The sequence below is a fragment of the Poecilia reticulata genome, chromosome 7, assembly GCF_904066995.2.
Source record: "Poecilia reticulata chromosome 7, P_reticulata-male-v2, whole genome shotgun sequence".
Classification (NCBI taxonomy): domain Eukaryota; kingdom Metazoa; phylum Chordata; class Actinopteri; order Cyprinodontiformes; family Poeciliidae; genus Poecilia; species Poecilia reticulata.
The window spans coordinates 26,686,635-26,705,088 of NC_088836.1; the positions used below are offsets into that span (position 1 = coordinate 26,686,635).

The 18,454-nt window shown below is 40.1% G+C and overlaps 1 protein-coding gene and 1 non-coding gene across 2 annotated transcripts; both read right to left on the reverse strand.

Moving 5' to 3' along the window:
• LOC103467955 (uncharacterized) lies at nt 1–2,859 on the reverse strand. The gene is made up of 2 exons (XR_014088273.1): nt 1,244–2,859; nt 1–912 (listed from the first exon to the last, which is right to left on the reverse strand). It is a non-coding gene; the product is annotated as an uncharacterized LOC103467955 (transcript).
• Nucleotides 2,860–3,105: 246 nt separating this feature from the next.
• LOC103467744 (uncharacterized) lies at nt 3,106–17,745 on the reverse strand. Its single transcript, XM_008414405.3, has 9 exons — nt 16,487–17,745; nt 15,186–15,410; nt 12,715–12,873; nt 9,592–9,663; nt 7,815–8,879; nt 7,378–7,485; nt 6,136–6,185; nt 4,294–5,383; nt 3,106–3,519 (listed from the first exon to the last, which is right to left on the reverse strand). The coding sequence occupies exons 1-9, from the start codon at nt 17,120–17,122 to the stop codon at nt 3,364–3,366; spliced, it is 3,561 nt and encodes a 1,186-aa protein (XP_008412627.2). The 5' UTR covers nt 17,123–17,745; the 3' UTR covers nt 3,106–3,363.
• Nucleotides 17,746–18,454: the final 709 nt, after the last annotated feature.

Here is an 18,454-nt window from a genome sequence, read left to right on the forward strand (position 1 = left end):
TCTGGTGTGAAAAAATCGGAGATTTTATTTTTAACCCATGTCACCTCATCTAGATTTTGTATAAAATGTGCAAAGTTGAACTTTTATTTTTATTACATGAGCACACAGAGTGGGACAACAAAAAGTTACGATTTCTAACTGAACTACTTGCAGTTTCGGTTACTGAGTGCATCATTCATGGCACAGATTATAACTGGAGCAGTTTCACAGCAAAATAATTGTCTCAGATGCCTGCATAAACCCTGGTCCACTCATCTGAAGGCATCTGTGGGAGCCACCATTTTACGCTACAGGACCAGACAGATTAGCGTGAACATTTATTTTATCTTTACATCAGTGTTTTCTTCTTCCCAAGTTTTATTTTAATAAAATTGACCAAAAGAAGAGGAACCGATTGAAAACTGAAAGTTCAGGCATTATGCAGTTCTGCTCAAAATCTCACTGAAAACCTTGGGACATGTAAGTCAATGTAAAACTGACTAAAGTCTAAAATATAATAAATTAACAACTTAATTTCTTAGTCTTACCACAAAAAAAGTGCTAGACTGTTGATTCCACAGCATCCGACAGATGTTAACAAAATCTTACAGCCATTTAAATCTTACATTGGTTTTTAAGTGGAAGTTCAGTTATGATGGTGTAGCTTCCCACGGTTTCTGCACTCTTTGCATCTGAGACGGAGTGGGACTCTGGTTGCTGGGCTGGACGTCCGGCTCCGTCACTCCTGGCACTTCTTTTCCTTCTTGAACCAGCTGCATCACCTCTGCAAAAGAAAGCTGCTTTGTTTCTCCGTCTGCAGACGTTTCTGTTTCATTTGAGTCTGGATCTGACTGAGCAATCTGGTCCTGCTGGTTGTTACAAGACAGAGAGATCCACCTTTTGTAGCTTTGCTGATCTATTGGTTCCACAAATCTGAAGACGGACAGGAAAGAGGGATTTAAAAAATAAAAATGACACAGTTAAAGGAGAATTAATCAAAAATAAATACTATTTATGGTTGCTAACATCTAATGTAGCAAAATAAAACATAATAAACATTGTGAATAGAAATAAAAACAAATGTTTGAGATTAATTATGGTTAATTTAGATGTGTAGCTTAGAATCACTGTAATAAAAATAAACAGAAAGATTAAGCATCTCCATAAGCTAATAAACACTGCAGGTGTACTAACAGCTTTAAGGAAAACAAAAGAAGTTAACAAATATGAGGATGGATATGTGTGTAAACACAGCAGAGTTGACCTGTTATAGAAGAACAGCTTCAGTTTTAGCAGCTCGGTTTGCTCTCTGCAGTTTAAAGTCTTCAGGCCGTCGAGAAACCGCTCATCTGCCTCAAAATTATAGGAGTCAAACCGGGAAAATACGGACTCCATGTTTACTTTAGCTTCATTAATATATGTATAAAAAAGCTCCACCTGGTGAACATAAACAGAAACGTTTCCTGATGACCAATGCGCCGAAGAAGATCTTCACCTGACTAAAACCGCTGCAGCGACACCGATGGTGAGATGTGCTACTGCACCGAAACTCTATGCATAACCGGGAGAGAAGATTTGGGGCCTCTCGTCCCGTTAGTACAATCAGATCCACTCACAGCGTTTCAATACAGACTTAGTTAAATCTGCATTGCTAAAATGTTTTAGAGAATAAACCAAGCTTAAAGATAAAAAAAAAGATTAAACTCGATTCTTGAATCATACTATAACTATATCTATATGATTATTGTCAGTCCTTTAACAAAGTAAACTTGCCACCTACTTTAAATCTTACATTTCACAAAATTTAAGATATTGAGGTTAATTTATGCTGAAACTGACCAACTAAATGTGATACTGTTCGAATTCTTAATAAAAAAAACATATTTGTCTTCCAGAATATCAGAACATTCTTAGTGATAACAGATTAAAGAAACAATTATGTTAATTATGTTTAATTTGTGAATTCACTGTAATACAGACCATACAAGAGATCTTTCCTGCCAACAGCCATCACTGTCTACAATAACTCTTTGAAGACTTTGAATTAATGAGTTACAACAATATTTAATTTCCTTTCGGGATCAATAAAGTATTTCTGAATTTGAATTTAATACAAATTAGTCATTTGTAGTTTTTGTTCCACTGCACAAATATGCTTGCTATAAAATATGTTCAAGTTAGTGGTTGCAATGTGTTACCATTATATTATATTATTGCAGACTACTTTCCGTTGTAGTCTGCAATCCAAGCCACTGTATGGCTTTATTCATCTTTCTGCAGTGATTTGTTAAAAAATCAAACCAATAGCTACTATATGGGTTAGAAAGTATCTGTCTTTTTTAATTGCTTAAATGTTTCACTGTTGTGTTTAATGAAAAGCAGATATTTCAGCATGTTTTGTTTGAAATCGTAGATCTTAAGCACATGTGGTTGAGCAGAAATCTGACCCCCGTGTGACTGTGTGCTTCAGTGCTGGCGCCGTCCTTGACCGCAGCCGACCAGCTGTTGAGTGAGGGGGTAAGTGTTTGAGCAGATCAGTCTGAGGGAGAGTCAGAAATTCATATCCGATAGAACGACCTGCTTGTTGTTTTTCTCATCACTGGAAGCAAAGAGTCAAACAGATAAAGAGGCAGGAGGAGAGGAGGGTGGTGACCTCAACAAGTGAGGAAATCTCATCCTATTAACTTCTCAGAAGGTGATGTTTCCTTTTTGGAGCGTGTGGCATAAACAGTCAGCAGACGTCCTGGAAGTAAAGACTGGGAGGTAATCAGGCTTTTGAAGGTGAAAGACAACCCATTATGCAAAATTCACATTTTGTGTGTTTCTGTACGTCTGTTTGGATTTCAACTGCTTCTAAAAAAAAAAAAAAAAGGTTTAAAAAGAAAAACACCCACTTTTTGTTGTTTGGTATCTGGAAAGTGAGCCGTTTAAAAACCTCCCAAATGCTAAGTCACGTTCAATCACCATTGCTCCGTTACCTAGCAACCCCAGTCCATCACCTAGCAACTCAAGCGAAGTTCCAGCATGTTTGGTCAGCTGGTTTTACAAGTGTATGCACTGTACAATGGCTGATGGAAAAGGCATGTTTTGTTGTTGACTTACCATTCAGAAACCACTTGCTGCAGGTCAACGTTTGAACAAAAATTTATTGAATAGAATTTAGAAAATACAAAACTGAATCAAAAGCTAAGCAAATACAGTCACTTATAAAAAGAGATGAGCATTCAGATTGCACCAACAGTTTGCTCAGAGCTCTCCTAAACACTCCACACAAAACAGATTTTGCCTTTTAAAACAGCTGTACAGTAACTATGAAAACCCTCCTACACCGTTCTTATCTCTGGCATTTTCTAAGCTAAAAAGCACCATATTTTTTCCTCCTTCTCAGCCACAGCTGGAGTCTGCAGCAGCCTGCGCCGGCGCTGAGTATCTGTGTCGCTGGAGTTTGGGCGGGATGGACGTCGGCCTCTGATTCTGACGAGACGGACGAGCGAAGCAGAAGGTCAGAGTGCTGCTCGAGCTGCAGTCGTAGTTTCCATCCTGGTCAGACAGAATAAAGGGAGGAAGTTACAAAAAATAAAATAAATAAAAAAGTGTAATTTAAATTATTTCTAAATTACCATTACAAAAAGGGTGAAAAGAAACTACACCTTCTTGTGATGGCAATTTAAAAACAACATGTTCCACTTTGTTATTATTTATTAAACAAAAATGAAGCCAGAGTGGAAATGGAAGAGTTCCGCTTTGGTTGCTAGGTAATGGGGCTGGGCAAGGCTGGGGTTGCTAGGTAACAGCACAGTGCCTGCCAAATGTGACTCAAGGTTTTTGAAACTGCTCATTTTCCACATAGCTAAAAACATTAAATTATTATTTAAAAAAATGGTTAGGTGTTTTTTTTAAGCACTTGGGCTGTTTTTGGAAGCAGTTGAGAACCAAATAGAAGTATTAAAAATACGCAAAATGTGAATTTTGCGTAATAAATTCACTTTGGCTGTTAGTTTCAGTGGCAGTGCTATTTTGATAATGATTTAAGTAAATGGAAACGAACAGCTTTTTTAAGTCTGAAACCTACAGTTAGGTGTTTTACGTCAACCCTAATGTATGAGGAATAAGTTGCCGCTGTTTTAGTGTTATAGATCCTTAAGTGCTCCACAAATATGAAACTTTTGAGTTTTAAAACTAAGAAATCATCTTGTTTTTTCTATAAAATTTCTGAGATTAATGCAAAAATTTCAGTTTTTTTCTATCCACAATTGCTGAAATGAAACCTATTTGTCGCCCAGCACCGCCTGGAGGCCATGCTTCTTTCCTCACCTCTGTTGCGGCCGTGCTCTGACTGTTTCTGGCTCTCTGGTTCACGCCGCCTCCCTTCTCCTCCCTCTCTCTCTGCTTAATGAACCTCTGGTTGACAATCCGGGTCACGCTGTCGTTCCTCTGCAGCGGTCTGGTCGGCGCCCGCTCCAGGTTCTTCACCCCGCTCTTTGTCTTCTGGCCCGAACCCGCAGTGGCTCTGTCCGCCCGGCCGCTCACCCGGCGCAGGAACTCGGTCACCAAGCCGCACCGGTTTGCGCTAGTGGATCTGGTGGGCAGTTTGGAGGGGCTCAGGTTCTGGGCTGGGCTTGATCTGGTGCCAGTTTGCCGAGTCCAGGTGAGGCCGTTTGAGCTCTGCTGCGACGGGTGCCACAGCCCTCGATCTCTGGAGCCGGAGGACGACGAAGATGAGCTCAAACTTGGGGGCGAGGAAGGAGATGAGGAGTGTCTGCGGAACGGTTTGGGGGAGGAAGTGGCGCTCCTTCGACCTGCTAGTCCGTCCAGCGAGGTGGAGATGTGCTGGGAGCGAGCAGAAACCAGCGAGGACCCGCTTCTCAACCCCTGAGTTTCATCCGTCTGCTGGCCAACGCTCACCATCTGCGGCTTCGTGTGTGTCTGCGTACCTGAGCAGGCTACGTCCACCCAGCGGCCTGCTAGCCTCCCTTTCTTCTCCGAAGAGCCGACGTGAACCATCTGCCTCCAGCTGGCCGTCATCTCTTTCATGTCGTCGCTCAGGTTAGCGGAGGAGCCCAGGCAGAGCTGAGAGAAGGATGTCGGCGGCGTGCACCAGGGAGACGAGGTTTCCACAGACGCCCGGTCTGCAGCGGGGCTTTGCTTCAGCTGAGCTAGCTGGACTCTGCGGGCCGACGGGGGGCTGTAGTAGATGCGGAAAGTCGTCTTCTCCGGGGCGGTGTGGCTGCGTTCCGTCGACATCTGCTCAAAATTGAGACCGGGGAAGCTGAGAGGCATGATTAGGTGGTCCCACGTCTTAACTGGATCCTCTCGGTCCAGCTGGGCCACCTCCTGGCTCAGGTAGCACCAGTTCTTCCTTCGTGGGCCGCGAGGGGAAAACAGCTGTCGGAGTTTGCAGATCCTGTGGAAGCATCAAGAGAAAAATGAAACAATTAATCAGACAAATAGTGATTAGTCAATTATTTACAGACATGTTGCATGTTACTGTTTACATCTGGAAACTGTGCACAGTCGAACAATGCCAAAGTGCAAAAAGGCTCTTCTTCTTCTTGCCATCCGTAGCTGCACAACAAAATGACCTAATAACCGTAACCCTAATATAACCTGAAGATGTAGGTATTATTCATTTAGTGCAGTGTGGTGCTGCAAAGAGAAAATAACCGTTGAAAAATAACTCAAAACCACTCCTGTTCTTCTCATCTCGCACTCTGTGTCTCATTGCCATAGCAACTGACTGACAACAGCTCCACTAATGTGTCAGTATTCAACACCAATAAACACACAAACATTTCCCACACAAAGAACCGAATATTCAGTCTACTACAGTTTTAGGTTTGATGTTTATCTTGCGATTATTAATAAGTGATCTCTGAACACACAGGTGATTGATTAGCTAATTTAAACTCCTGCTCTACTGATGATCAGTAACAGAGTTGCTGTTTAAGTCGCCTTTTTTTTTTAATTGAGCCAAAACACATCGAATTTTGCACCACTTCTACATCTAACGGCTGTCAAAGTCAAGCTAGCATAACTGACCCACTTTCCTCTCATCACCATTTTCTATTATAAAAACTTTTTCCTAACCTTGTTGTCTAGTTGTCGTAGTTTTTACAATTGCTAGCAAAGCATTGCAAACAAAAGAAAAACACCAACCTGTGATCTTCAACGTGTTGTCCATCGTGGAAAACGGCACCAATGGAAAGCTGAGCAAAGAAAGAGGAAGCAAATTAAACAAATGAGGCAAATTAATGTTTCATCTGAACTGGATTTTTAGCTAAATTCCAACTGAATGTAGATCTATGGCTCATATTAGTCACTTAAAGTCTCCAGTTCCTTCAAATGGCCTCCCCTAATAAGGTTTTGCCTTATTCAGGGCTACTTTTCATTTTTTACTCTATTTATTTGTGCAGCACCACTTTACAGAATTATAACCTCAATATATTTTATAAATCTGATATAAAATATATGAGCAAACTGTCCAATTCTATAATTATACAGTCCAACACAAAGCTAGTTATGACACAAGGAAGTCAAACTGGCAGTGGTGGGCACCGCTAACTAGGAAGCTAGTTATGCTAATGCTAAAGCTAAAGCTAAATATCAACATAGTGTTTAGCAGATGTTAATGCTAAAGAGCTGAAACTAAAGCATAAATTTAGTTTTGCTAATTATAATTTAACTGTACTGTATCTCCATATATAGTATTTATGCTAATATATTGTTTTGTTTTGTATATAACTGACCACATGTTTGAGCAGCCATTTTGGAAACCCACCAGTTATGAGTTCAAACTCTCCATGTGATGCCCTGAAAAATCAACTTGATGAGTAATTCATTAGTAATAAATGTTTTTTTGTTAATATTTGTCAATAACCAGATTGGCTCTCGAAGTCCACAAACCCATTTTTTGTTTTTCTGGATCCTCCCTGACTGTGCAGCCTGTAATCATGAATCCGACTTAAATCTAAAAGCAATAATGATGATAAGTCACATTATCAGCATGTTATCCTGCTGAAGTTGAAGCTGAAACGCTGCCACATAAAGCTGCTGGCATGCCTTTAGAGTCTTTTTATCACTGCAGACTAAATGTTCTCAGTCTGGGAAGAAAGGACAAATAAATAATTAAATGCAATGTTTGAAGTTGTGTATGCTTAATATAAAGATCAGGTGTGAACAGTAAAGCAGAAAAGCTGAATTTGGAGAATTTTCCTGCATATAGAGTTTGTATATCTGAACACGCCTGTCCTGGTTGGCTGCAGCTCCTACAAGAGATTACCCTAAATACTTTGGCATGAGTCTTCTCATGAAGCAGGCAGAGATCATGGGGAGGACTTCCCACTGTGTCAGACAGCCTCACACTCAGCGGGAGGATTGGCGTCTGAGCGGCACCGTTACCTCGGCTGCCTCCTCACACGCAGCCGACTTCGCCTTGCTGTCGTCTCGAAGCTCGGCGCTGAGGTCCTGCAGCAACCCAAGCAGCGCTGACAGGGTTTTATCTCTGCACTGAGGATAAAAACAGAAAACGAGACGTTCTTAACCAAGCTTTAAAAAAAAAAAAGACATGCAATAAATGACAACTTTTCACTCTGCCATGCTGTAAACTAATTATTTTTTAGGCATTTATGGAACAAATTAATGCAAAGTAGAGCTTTGTATGTTTATGAAGTGGAAGGAAAGTGAAAATATGTAAGTAGTAAAATCTGACACAATCCACGGAGACCAAGGAACACTTAGACTCTGGAAAATGTTATGTAGACATTTTTATCTGATTAATCAATTAATCAATTCTTCAATTTCAAAACTTCCATAGGTTTGAATACTTCATCTGTTACCTCTTTTCCTTCCAGGTTGGTTCCTCTAACGTTGCACCACTGATGAAGGATCCACAGAATCTGCAACGACAGCTGCAGCTTGGGATCCCTGCGGCCGTCCACAACTTCCCCTTGCTTCGCTTTCTGTTTCGCCTGCATGCTGCAGACTTCTTCCACATGCAACTCCTTCAAACGTTCGTAGTTTGCAGAGAGAAAAGAGGAAAAATCCCAAGCGAATCCCTCCTTCTGAGGGCCCTTATCGTCGCCCCTGAGGAGAGCATCCATCTTCTCGATGAAGGCCAGCAGCATGGCCTGCAGCAGCTCCAGCGCCTCCGTTAGCGGTCGCTGTGCCTGGACGGTTGGGGCCACGTCCATCGGGGAAGTGAGGGGAAATGACGAAGGGGAGCTGTGCCCGTTTCTGGGCGGCACCGACAGAACCTGAATGGCTGAAGATAAAATGCAGGCGTGATCTCTGAGAGCAAGCAGAAACTCGTAGTCTTTGGCGGCCATCTCTTTAAGCGTAGCGTTAGCTGTTTGGTTAGCATCTCTCTCCTGGCCGGATGGAGGCTCCTGCTCTCCGCCCACCGGACCTTCCCGACCTTCGCTGATCTGCTTGTCCGCCAGCGATTGGCTGCAGATCGACTCTCCCCCTGCATTCCCTTGTCCTTCCTCTGGTTTCTCTCTCTGGGTCTTCATTTCTCCTTCTTTAATTGCTGCAGTAAGCGATGGATTCTCATCAGCAGCGTCTTCCTCTCCTCCTCCTCCTGTTTTCTCCCTGAGGTCACACATCTCCGCTCGGAGGCCGCGGTTCTCCACCTCCAGCTCGACGATGCGCCGGCTCAGGAGTGTGGCCTCTTCTTCCACCAGTTTCAAATGAACTTTGACCTCTGCTTCCCTGGCATGGGCAGAGCTCTGTTTGCCCTCAGGCAGCGGGAGGATGTCTACGTCTCCGTACGTCGACTGGTACCGGGCCAGTTCCTCTCGCATGGCCTCGCTGTCTGACACCAGCTTGGTCAGCTTCTTGCACATGAGAGCCAGCTCTTCTTTGGCAAAGTGGAGTTGGCACTTCAGGTCAGTGTTGTCCTCCTTCAACGAGACAATCAGAGGCGACAGAAGTGAAACAGAAGTGATCTGCGCCATCTTGGTAGGCAAACGCAGTGCAAAGCATAGCGGACCCACGGCTTCGAGACCAACACAAAGAAAGTACAATGACACTCTTAACCAATGTGCAGAAAAATATATCAACAAAATGGCTGCTGTTGGGATCGACCCGTTTGAAACAGAGAATGGAAACAAGTCACATGATGTGGACAAGCTGCCTCCGATCTCCTACTCTAACATAGTTCACTACTTAGAAAACGCAAAGAATGCCCCACCATGGAGGAGCTTGAAATCTACGGACGCGTACAATCAATGTTTTAACGGCTTTGTAAAGAAAGCAAGAACTCTTCAATGTTCTGGTAGAGTAAGTACATGTTAACAAACACATTGGTTACATGTCCCTATTAGCTTTCAGATAAAAGCTACTTTAGCTAATTTTGCTAGCTCCACAGTAAGGACTGCAGTAAATATCACTGACATACAGAGGTGTAATCGAGTAATACCTGTAATTCAGTAATACTTGTAATATACTTCTATGTTTATAATTTGGATAGAAATGAGGCAAGAGCTAGTTCTTGCCTCATTGTAGCAACTGTCATGCCAGTTAGTTACAGTACCTACCAAGATGGCTGTCAGCTACAAAGTTGATGTCATATGAGAACTAAGTATTGAAAGTTTCAGAAGAGGAAGAAAATACCTCCATCTGCTGAGAAAGTCTCTTCTCTGCCTTGCTGACCGTTGATCTGATGCTTCTCCTCTTCAACGTGCTCTGAGGAAGAAAAAAACTCTTCTGTTGAGATTTGAGCAGAAACTTTTAATACATCCTGATATTTCTATAAACCTACAGGAAGTGTAACTTGGTTATTTTACTGATTACTTGATTTTGGAAGTTACTTCAGTTAACTTTCCACAGCCATCGATTCTGATTTCAGTCCTAACTTTCTGCTTTGCACCACCTGGTGGGACCTGCTCTGTCAGTTTGACTGTGCCATGCTGCAACACCAAATGTTTCTTCAAAGTTCATTTATTAGAAACGATGGTTTCATACTTTGGAAGTCTACATTGCTCCCCCAGTCCAGGACTAAAAGCTTCTTCACTGTAAACACAAAATTTGACCAAGTATTTTTGGTTTAGTTTCTGGTGCAAATACCTTAGTGCACTTGAAATAACATGAAAAATAACTTAAGAGTAACTTTTCAGCAAGATACACGAACTTGTTTTAAGTCAGTAATTTCTTGATGCTGATTAAAATTTTCTAGTTCCACTGGCAGATTATTCCTCTCTTTCAATTGTAACACATTATATGTGAAACAGCTTCAGTTTCTGAAATGTTTGCTCTCCTCCACTTCTATCTGCACTGAGTCAGGGGTCTGAAACCTTTAAAATCCAAACAGACATTCCTGCCCTCAGATTAGGCTAATAAAACTAGCTTAGAGCCACAAGTGTAGCATGACGTTTCAGAAAAAGACAACTTGTAATTTTTGAAGAGTATTTTACAGTAGGAAATTTATTTGTGCGAAATCGCCATTTTTTTTCTATTTTTATGGTGACGAAAGAGAGAAAAACAAAAAAAAATCTCAGATTCTGACTTTAATCTAATTTTTTCTTCATTAAAATGCAATGAAAAATAGAAAAACAGCCAAACTTTTCTTCATTCTTTCATCATTTCCAGCCAAAGATTACGAAGAGCCGTTGTGGAAGTCGCAGAGAGCCACTTGCAGTTCCAGAGCCACAGGTTGCAGACCCCTGGATTAGGTAATCTAAGTGGATTTCACTGCTGGGATCAAAGAGACTAGCGGCTGTCTCAGAGCCAAAGTGCTGAATCCAGGATTAAACCGAACACATGTCACTGTCCTCCAAGGTGGTCGAGGGATCTAGATGGGTAAAACTCAGCCTGATGGTTCAGTGCTGGAGAATCGTCAACGTTTGGATAAAAACGTTTGATGGAGGCTCTGGGTCAGTGCATGCGGGCACCGACGCCTTCCTGGATGCCAAAATACGTCCTGATCCAGATTTAGCCCAGCTTATTGCAAGCAGAACGGCAGAAAGTCGCAGAGGGTCTATTTTTGTAATCTCTGTGCCTTTTTTTCTGTCATCTCAGGCGACTGTGTCAGCTGTGCTCAGGGTTCTGGCCCAAGCATACCAGCGGGCTGCTTCACCCATCCCCGGCACCAAGCAGCTGCCGCCCGGCCCTCCTCTCATATCACTCAGGGTCGCCTTACCCAGGGATGAGGGGACAGCTGGCTGGATGGGTGCAGCTGTGGTGGGTAACGGAGAGGATGATGCCTGACCACAAAGATGGACGTTTATTACAGCTGAAAGCTTCACTTTTATCTAATGTATATCTGGAAACTATAAATCATCAGTGTCATACAGGGGTGGGATGAGTAAGAGTAGCCCTACTGTTTGACCAGAACAGCCTTAATGACAATATTATATTGTATAAAATAGAGCGAGAGTGAATGGAAGCAGCTGAAAGTCTCACTTTTCTACAAGCAGAGGTCAAAATACCCAAGAAAATGCACTCAAGTAAGAGTAGCACTACTTTAACATATTCTTACAAAAAAGTAAAAGATAACCATCCGAGAAAATACTTAAGTTAGAGTAAAAAAGTATTTGGTAAAAAGGCGACTCAAGTACTGAGCAACTTATGTAGAAATTTAATTGAAAATATTTCATATACAAAATCTTGCCAAGTATTTTAGGTCTAGTTTCTAGTGTAAACACCTTAGTACACTTGAAATAAGACAAAACTAACTTATAAGTAACTTCTCATCAAGATATATGAGCTTGTTTTAAGTCAATAACTTAATATTTCTTTTAAAAAAAACAAAGTACTAGTTACTGGCAGATTATTTCAGTTCTAGCAAGATTTTTTCCATCTTATAAATGAAATAATTTTCTGGTGAAACTGGTATTTTTTCATCAGTATTAAGGAATTATTTACTTGAATCAAACTCTATGTCAGTTTTGTCTTATTTCAAGTATGTTTGTAATCGAAACTAGACCAAGAATACTTGGTAAGATTTTGTGTTTTTAAAGTGCAATCAAATGCAGCAGCTTGTTTTAATTATAATTTCTTAAAGCTGTAGTGAAGTATTTAACTTTTATTTAAAAATATATATATTTGTATATATTTGTTAAAACTGTCACCATGTTTTGACTGTTTGTTATGTGACAGACAATCTGTAAAATAATGTATAGCTTGTCATGACTGCTAGCCTAGTTAACATACAGATTATGCTGGATAAACGGTTTTCCTGTAATGGCAATTTGTTTCTCCGCGATTAGCACATTTAGCAGCGACTACATCAGGATGACTGACAGCGCTAAGACCCTCCTCGTGGCTCTGATTGGTTGTTTTTGGTCAGTAGCGGTGAATTTCTTTTAACAGCAACATTAGCTCAGGAAGGAGGTGGAGGAGATCGATCTTTTCACAGATTATCTGTTTCACAACAAACAGTCAGGACCTGGTGACAGTTTTAACGAATATGTAAAAAAAAAAAAAATTTTTTTTTTTTTTTTTAATAAAAATTACAACTTGCAGCTTTAATTGTTGGGAAATCTATATTTTTTTCACCAATGCGCTCCTCGGGTTTCCATAGTTCAGAGTGATCTGAGCACATCCATGGCGGCCATCTTGTTTGACGAAATCTGTCTCATAACGTACCGTCACACCATAGCAATAGTTTTAGCCAAAATATATATAAAAAACATTTTTTAAGTAAAAGTTACATGCTCTTTATTTAAGCAAATTTATTTTCGAAATGTCACGTTGCGCAATTTTATGGTCAAACTGATGACTTTTAATAAAAGTCACCTCTCTGGCTTTCTCCACCTCACTCTGCAGGACCTGCTTGGAGACCTCCAGCTCCTGCGTTTTCTCCCGCAGCATCTCGTTTTCCCACTCCAGCTGAGAGTTTTTCTTCTGCACCGCCTCCAGCTCGTTGTAGAGGCGGAGAGAGACGCTCTTCGCAACCTGGGAGCGAAACGAAAAGATGGTTAGCAACAGCTGTTATGTCATATCCTGTGTAACAATTGTGACCGTATGAGGCGCTGTTGCAGTTTTTCACCACACCTTGCCATACCTATGACCCTTAACATATTTAAAAATATTTGGTATTTGATCAATACTAAATATTCAAACCAAACTGTTTCTGCTAAGTCTCTCCTTCCTCCAAATAATAAAATGTAAAGTTATAATATTAGTGGTCAGATAGTTACAAATTACTCTTCTGAGGAAGGAGCGAGAAACAATTTTTTAAAAATATTTAATATTTTACTATAAGTTACAGTCAGAGATGATTGTACTCAAGTAAAAGTAGAATTATTTCAACATATTTTTACTCAAGTAAAAGTAAAATTGGTATTTGGTAAAAAGTCTACTCAAGTAAACGTAATAAAGTAGATGTAACTAGTTACTACCCAACTGTGGTTACAACATATGATAAGTCATAATATTAGCGGTCAGATGTTACTGATGAGTTTTTGTTTGGATTTTTCCTTATTCCCCCCCGGCCCATAAAGCTTACGTTTTTGACGAAGCATAATGTTGAAATGCAACAGCGTCACAATATTCAGTGGTAACAGAATCTGGTGTAACACTGGCAACTCCTGTGAGGGAAAAAGAAGAGTGGGTTGCTTCCACTCTGCAGTGGTGTCGTTATTTTTAATGAGCGCGTGCAGCGTGGTTTCTGCAGCAGCTGGTCTTGGCTGACACACTTTACAAGGAAATTCTTGTGACGGGAATTCTCCGTTTGAGTGGATGCAGAGGGGGAGTCAGAGTCAGGCCAGGCACCGTACTGAAAACATTCAACAGTCGCTACACTTTTATGTTTCTGGTAGATGGGAGAACAAGTCAGCTCCTAATTACAATCCTGTATGTTAAAAATATAAACAGGATGCATGAGAAAGGCTGTTTTGACATGACTGTGGTCCTGGTGAGCAGCAGGAACGACTTTATATCAGAGCAAACATCCATGATTCAGGCTACAGTCAACAGATTGAGCTCTTCCAGTCAGTAAGAGCAAGAATAAAAGCAATAACTGGAGAAAAGGTTTCGAAAGTCAATTTGATGATTCACACAGAAAAGGTTTGAGCTTTTACTGTTAGTTTAGAGTTAGTTTTTAGATCCCTAACCAACAATTATTCTCATGATTAATCAGATAAATCATTGGCATATTCTGCAGATGTTTTATTTAAAGTTGCAGCATGTAACATTTATGAAAATATGTTTTTTTTTATTTGTTAAAACTGTTACCATAACAGTTTAACATGAGACGAATAATCTGTGAAAAGATCGATCTCTTGAACATCCCCATTGCGCTACTATAACTGTCTGAAGAAATGCAACGCTCTCGACCAAAAACAACCCGTCAGAGCCAGGAGGCGGGTCTTAATGCTGTCAATCTACTTCATGCACTTGCTGCTAAACTTGCTAATGGCAGAGAAACAACTTACCATTACAGAAAAACCGTTTATCCACCGTCAGGTAAGTATCTTTAGCAGAAAGAAGGAGGGAGAGTACACAAGAGTGATTGGCGGCGCTAAGACCCGCCTCCTGGCTTTGATTGGTTGTTTCTAGTTCGCAGCCAAACCGCCTTGATTTTTTATTTTTATTTTTTCACAGATTCTGTCTCATAACAAACTGTCACAACTTAGATACAGTTTCAGCAAACATGTTGTAAATTTTCATTTGGAATTAAAGCACATTCATTTAGTCATATAAAAAATAATTTCTTTATAAAAGTACTGCAACTTTTTATTAGAAATATTATAAAATAAAAAGATTAAAATATGCAAATAAACACATAATTCAATTCCTTTCTTCAATAAGAAAGTCTACATTTTATTGTCTAAAATGCAATAAACTTTCTAATACTAACGTGTGTAAATCTCAGCTTTTTCTGCTCGACTTAACATAAATACAGTACAGGGCTGATCTGTTGATTATTTTTTGGATTAACCAAATAATAGCAAAACATGCTTAGTAGGAGATTATTTTACAGAATTAGAACCAGACGAAGCTAAAACTGACACTTCAGGAGTTTTCAGTAGAATATATTTACAAAAAAAAGGGTTTTATTTATATCTTCATAAAAAATATTTTGTTGTTTTTCGTACAGGTTTGGCTTCATTACTGCTCTGACTTTGTTGGGGTTTTTTGAGTCTATACTTCAGTTCGCAACTAATCAGTAACTATATTAGTTGACAGTTATTTCAGTAATTGATTAATCACGATTAATCGCTTCAGACTGAGCTAGTTTTAGCTGATTCCTGCAGGGTCCAGACCTTTATGTCGTGCTCCAGGCTCCGGACCAGCTCCCCGTCCACCTGCCCCGTCTGAGCCACCCGGATGCTGCGCCGCTCTGCCTTGCGGAGGCGATACTGCAGGATGCGGCACGTCTTCTTGGCCTGCTCCAGCTGCAGCCGCAGCTCCTGCAGCTGGTACACCTCCTCCTCCTGGAACATGTCGCGCATCTCCAGCATCTCGCAGCGAAGCTCCTCCACCTCATCCTGTGGCAAACAACACAGCTGGTATGATTCAGGGAAAATAAAGGGGCTTTTTTTTAAAAGAAAACATTGGTTTTTGGTCAAGTTTCAAGCATAAATCAATTTACTGCACGATAAATTAAAATGAATTTAACAATTTCCATTTGCATAGTTTATTATTTTTATCTTTTTTTTTTTTCTACCAAAAACTGGATGACAAAATTCTTCAGTCTGGTGCTTTGGTTTCAGCCAGCTCCTTTTTCTGAAGGGCAATTTTGTTTCCAAAGACTTCATAATTCATTTTATTTGTTGTTTTGTTTATTTATTTTGGATATTTAAAATGTCTTCCAGTCCCAGTGTTAAATATTCATTAGAAATGAAAGTTTATTGATCTTTAAGAATGTGTACTTACATTATTGTGCTATTATCATTATATCACTTGAAAACGGTCACAAAACAACAACGTTTATGGGAAATTTTTTGGTAGAGCAAAATATTCTAGTCACAGAACTAGTTTGAAGATGTATTGGGTTTTTTTTCAATGTCTGACTAAAGAAAGGAAGAAGTTTAAGATTCCTCTTTTTATTTAGTTGATTTTTACATAAATACCAGGTTTTCTAACAAAAAATAAAGAAATACATTTATTTAATAATGTAGTTTATTATACATTAAGTCTTTACTTAGAAGTTATGTTTTTCAGGTTTTAACTTAAAAATAACAGGAAGGTTCCTAGAAGTTGAAGGTTTCCCACCAACCCTAACCACAAGATAAAAACATTTTTGTAGAGAATAAACAAATTAACAGTAAAACTTGACGTTTACTTCGAAGAAAATATGCCAATAAGCTCATCTTTACTGGTTTCTTAGATATTGTGATCAATACTTGAATTGTGACGTGTGAGAGAGGACGACTGAAATGCCAAAATTAGAATTTAGTTGCCACACACATAGAAATTAAAGGAAACTTCAAAAATAGTGCAAACAATTTAAGATATACAATAAAAATAGAAACTTGGTGATAGTTACGATTATGTTATTCCAAACGGAAACCAGCAAAGAGAATTTTAAAAATTAAAAATAGCGCACTGAGCTCCGACTTACTTTCAGATACTCGTTCTCTGACCTCAAGTCTTCAACCTCCCTCTGCAGCTCCTCGGTTGTCTCCCCCATCAGGAGATCCATGAAGGCTGTTTTACCCGAACAGAGCCCCGCTGCCGCCGCCGCCGCCGCATCCGGCTGGAGCGCGCAGGTATCTGCCGCAGATTTTGCAACGCACGGCGCGTCCTGTCGCGTCCCCCCGCTGTCCGGGCTCTCATAAGCTCTGCCGTCGATCCAGCTTAACTCGTTATCGCTGCTTGGAGAGTCGCGCTTGTTGCCCTCCGAGGCGCAGTCGGAGATCTCCGAGCTGCTGTCCGAGGAGGACAGCTTCCCGGACGGGCAGCCGGAGTCTTTGCTCAGGTCCTCCGAGGCGTTGCTGGCGTCCGACAGCTTCCTCTGCGCGCCGGGGCTCCGGTGGCTCTCCGCGGGGACTCCAGAGAGTTTCCCCGCTTGCTTTCTCTGCGGTCCGGCTGGTTTCATGTCTGCTTTACTCTCCCACTGACCAGACTGTGTGTCCTGTTCAGCAGTCAGGTCCTTCTTCTTCTTCTTCTGGACCAAAAGCTGCTGCTGCTGCTGCGTCCTGGACTGCTTCTGACTGCGGAGCGCAGACTTTGCGCTTTTATCACCGTCTTTAGTCATTCTCTTCTTCTAGTTTTTAAACAATATTAGGATTTTTCGGGGTGAAATACCATGTTTCAGTGTTTTAACTCACAACTCACTGCTGGAGGATGTTTGGCCCAGAGCTCTGCATCTTCAGGACTGAAACTTTTCCACCGCGCGTAAAGACACAAATAAATCGTGTTGGATGAAATGACTTCCGGTTACATTGCAAAATAAAACGGTGCATGCACGGTGATTATTGGTTCTTCCCATCATTTTTAGTCACTTTTCTCAACATTCTTTGCAGCAGCAAAAACAAATTACTCAATATCTGAGTCATGACTCCTCACGTTCTTATTCTGGTAAAGGGTTTGGAAATTTAATCTCTTGAGTAGTTTTAAGAATAATCCCAAAGTTTTCTGTATTTTTAAGCCTCTCTTTCTTCTTTATATTTGAGAAAATGTTCTGTTTTAGCAGAGTTTTGTTTTCTGGACTCATTTCTGTTAAAATAAGTTTGCATGTTCAGCCTTTTTCAGAAAATGTTTATGTTATTAAAATAATAAGAATAATTACTTTCTACATGTTTGGTGAACAGCTTCCATCACACTAACTAACCTATCAACAATTTTTGTAATGGCGTCATTATTTTAAAACCTACGCTGTCTGCAACAAACGAAAGCAAATTAATTCATAAACAGACTAATTTGTTCTGAAATTCACTGAGTTTTGAGCGACTTTTTCTTAATGTGTACTTAACTCTCTATACACAAGATCTATATACATCTCTAAGATCTATAAGTACAAAAATATTCATATAGGCATCAGTTAAAAAGAAAAAAATATTTTATTCAGTGTTTAGTCAGATCAGATTCATGGTATTTATTTTAACAAAAGTTTGGTAGATTTACTCAATTATGTCGTTTACTTGATTGATTTATTTTTTATTACTTTTATAGAAGTATTCTTACTATGCTGTATTTTCTTTACTTGAGTTGTTGTATTGAGAAATATCTGCTACTGTAGTAAGATCTCTGGATATTCCACTGTTAGTAACGTCACTGAATGAAACCAAGATTTTAACCAAAAATTCACCAGACACTGTCACACACCTGCAGTTTTTGTTAAAGTTTTGTGAGTTTTATATTGAAAGAAACTGAAATTATGGAAAAAATATTTTTTGCTTGATTTTGTTATATTGTAACTATGTTATTTATATGAATTATTTTAATTTTGGCCCTTAAAATACCTAAATTTCCACATAACTTTATATTTGACTCCGTCCGATGAGTAATTTTTAAATATTAAATGGTCGATGTCTTGATCAGTTACTCAGTACTTGAGCAGCATTTTATTTCTTTTTTACTCTTACTT

Bases quoted from the DNA above. Each gene is read 5' to 3' on its own strand.
- LOC103467744 (XM_008414405.3), bottom strand. From the start codon at position 17,122: ATGACTAAAGACGGTGATAAAAGCGCAAAGTCTGCGCTCCGCAGTCAG. The intron at 12,874-15,185 runs GTCTGGACCCTG...TTTCGCTCCCAG, and splicing joins GCCTGGAGCACGACATAAAG to GTTGCGAAGAGCGTCTCTCT. The intron at 3,520-4,293 runs GTGAGGAAAGAA...CTGTCTGACCAG, and splicing joins AGAGCACGGCCGCAACAGAG to GATGGAAACTACGACTGCAG.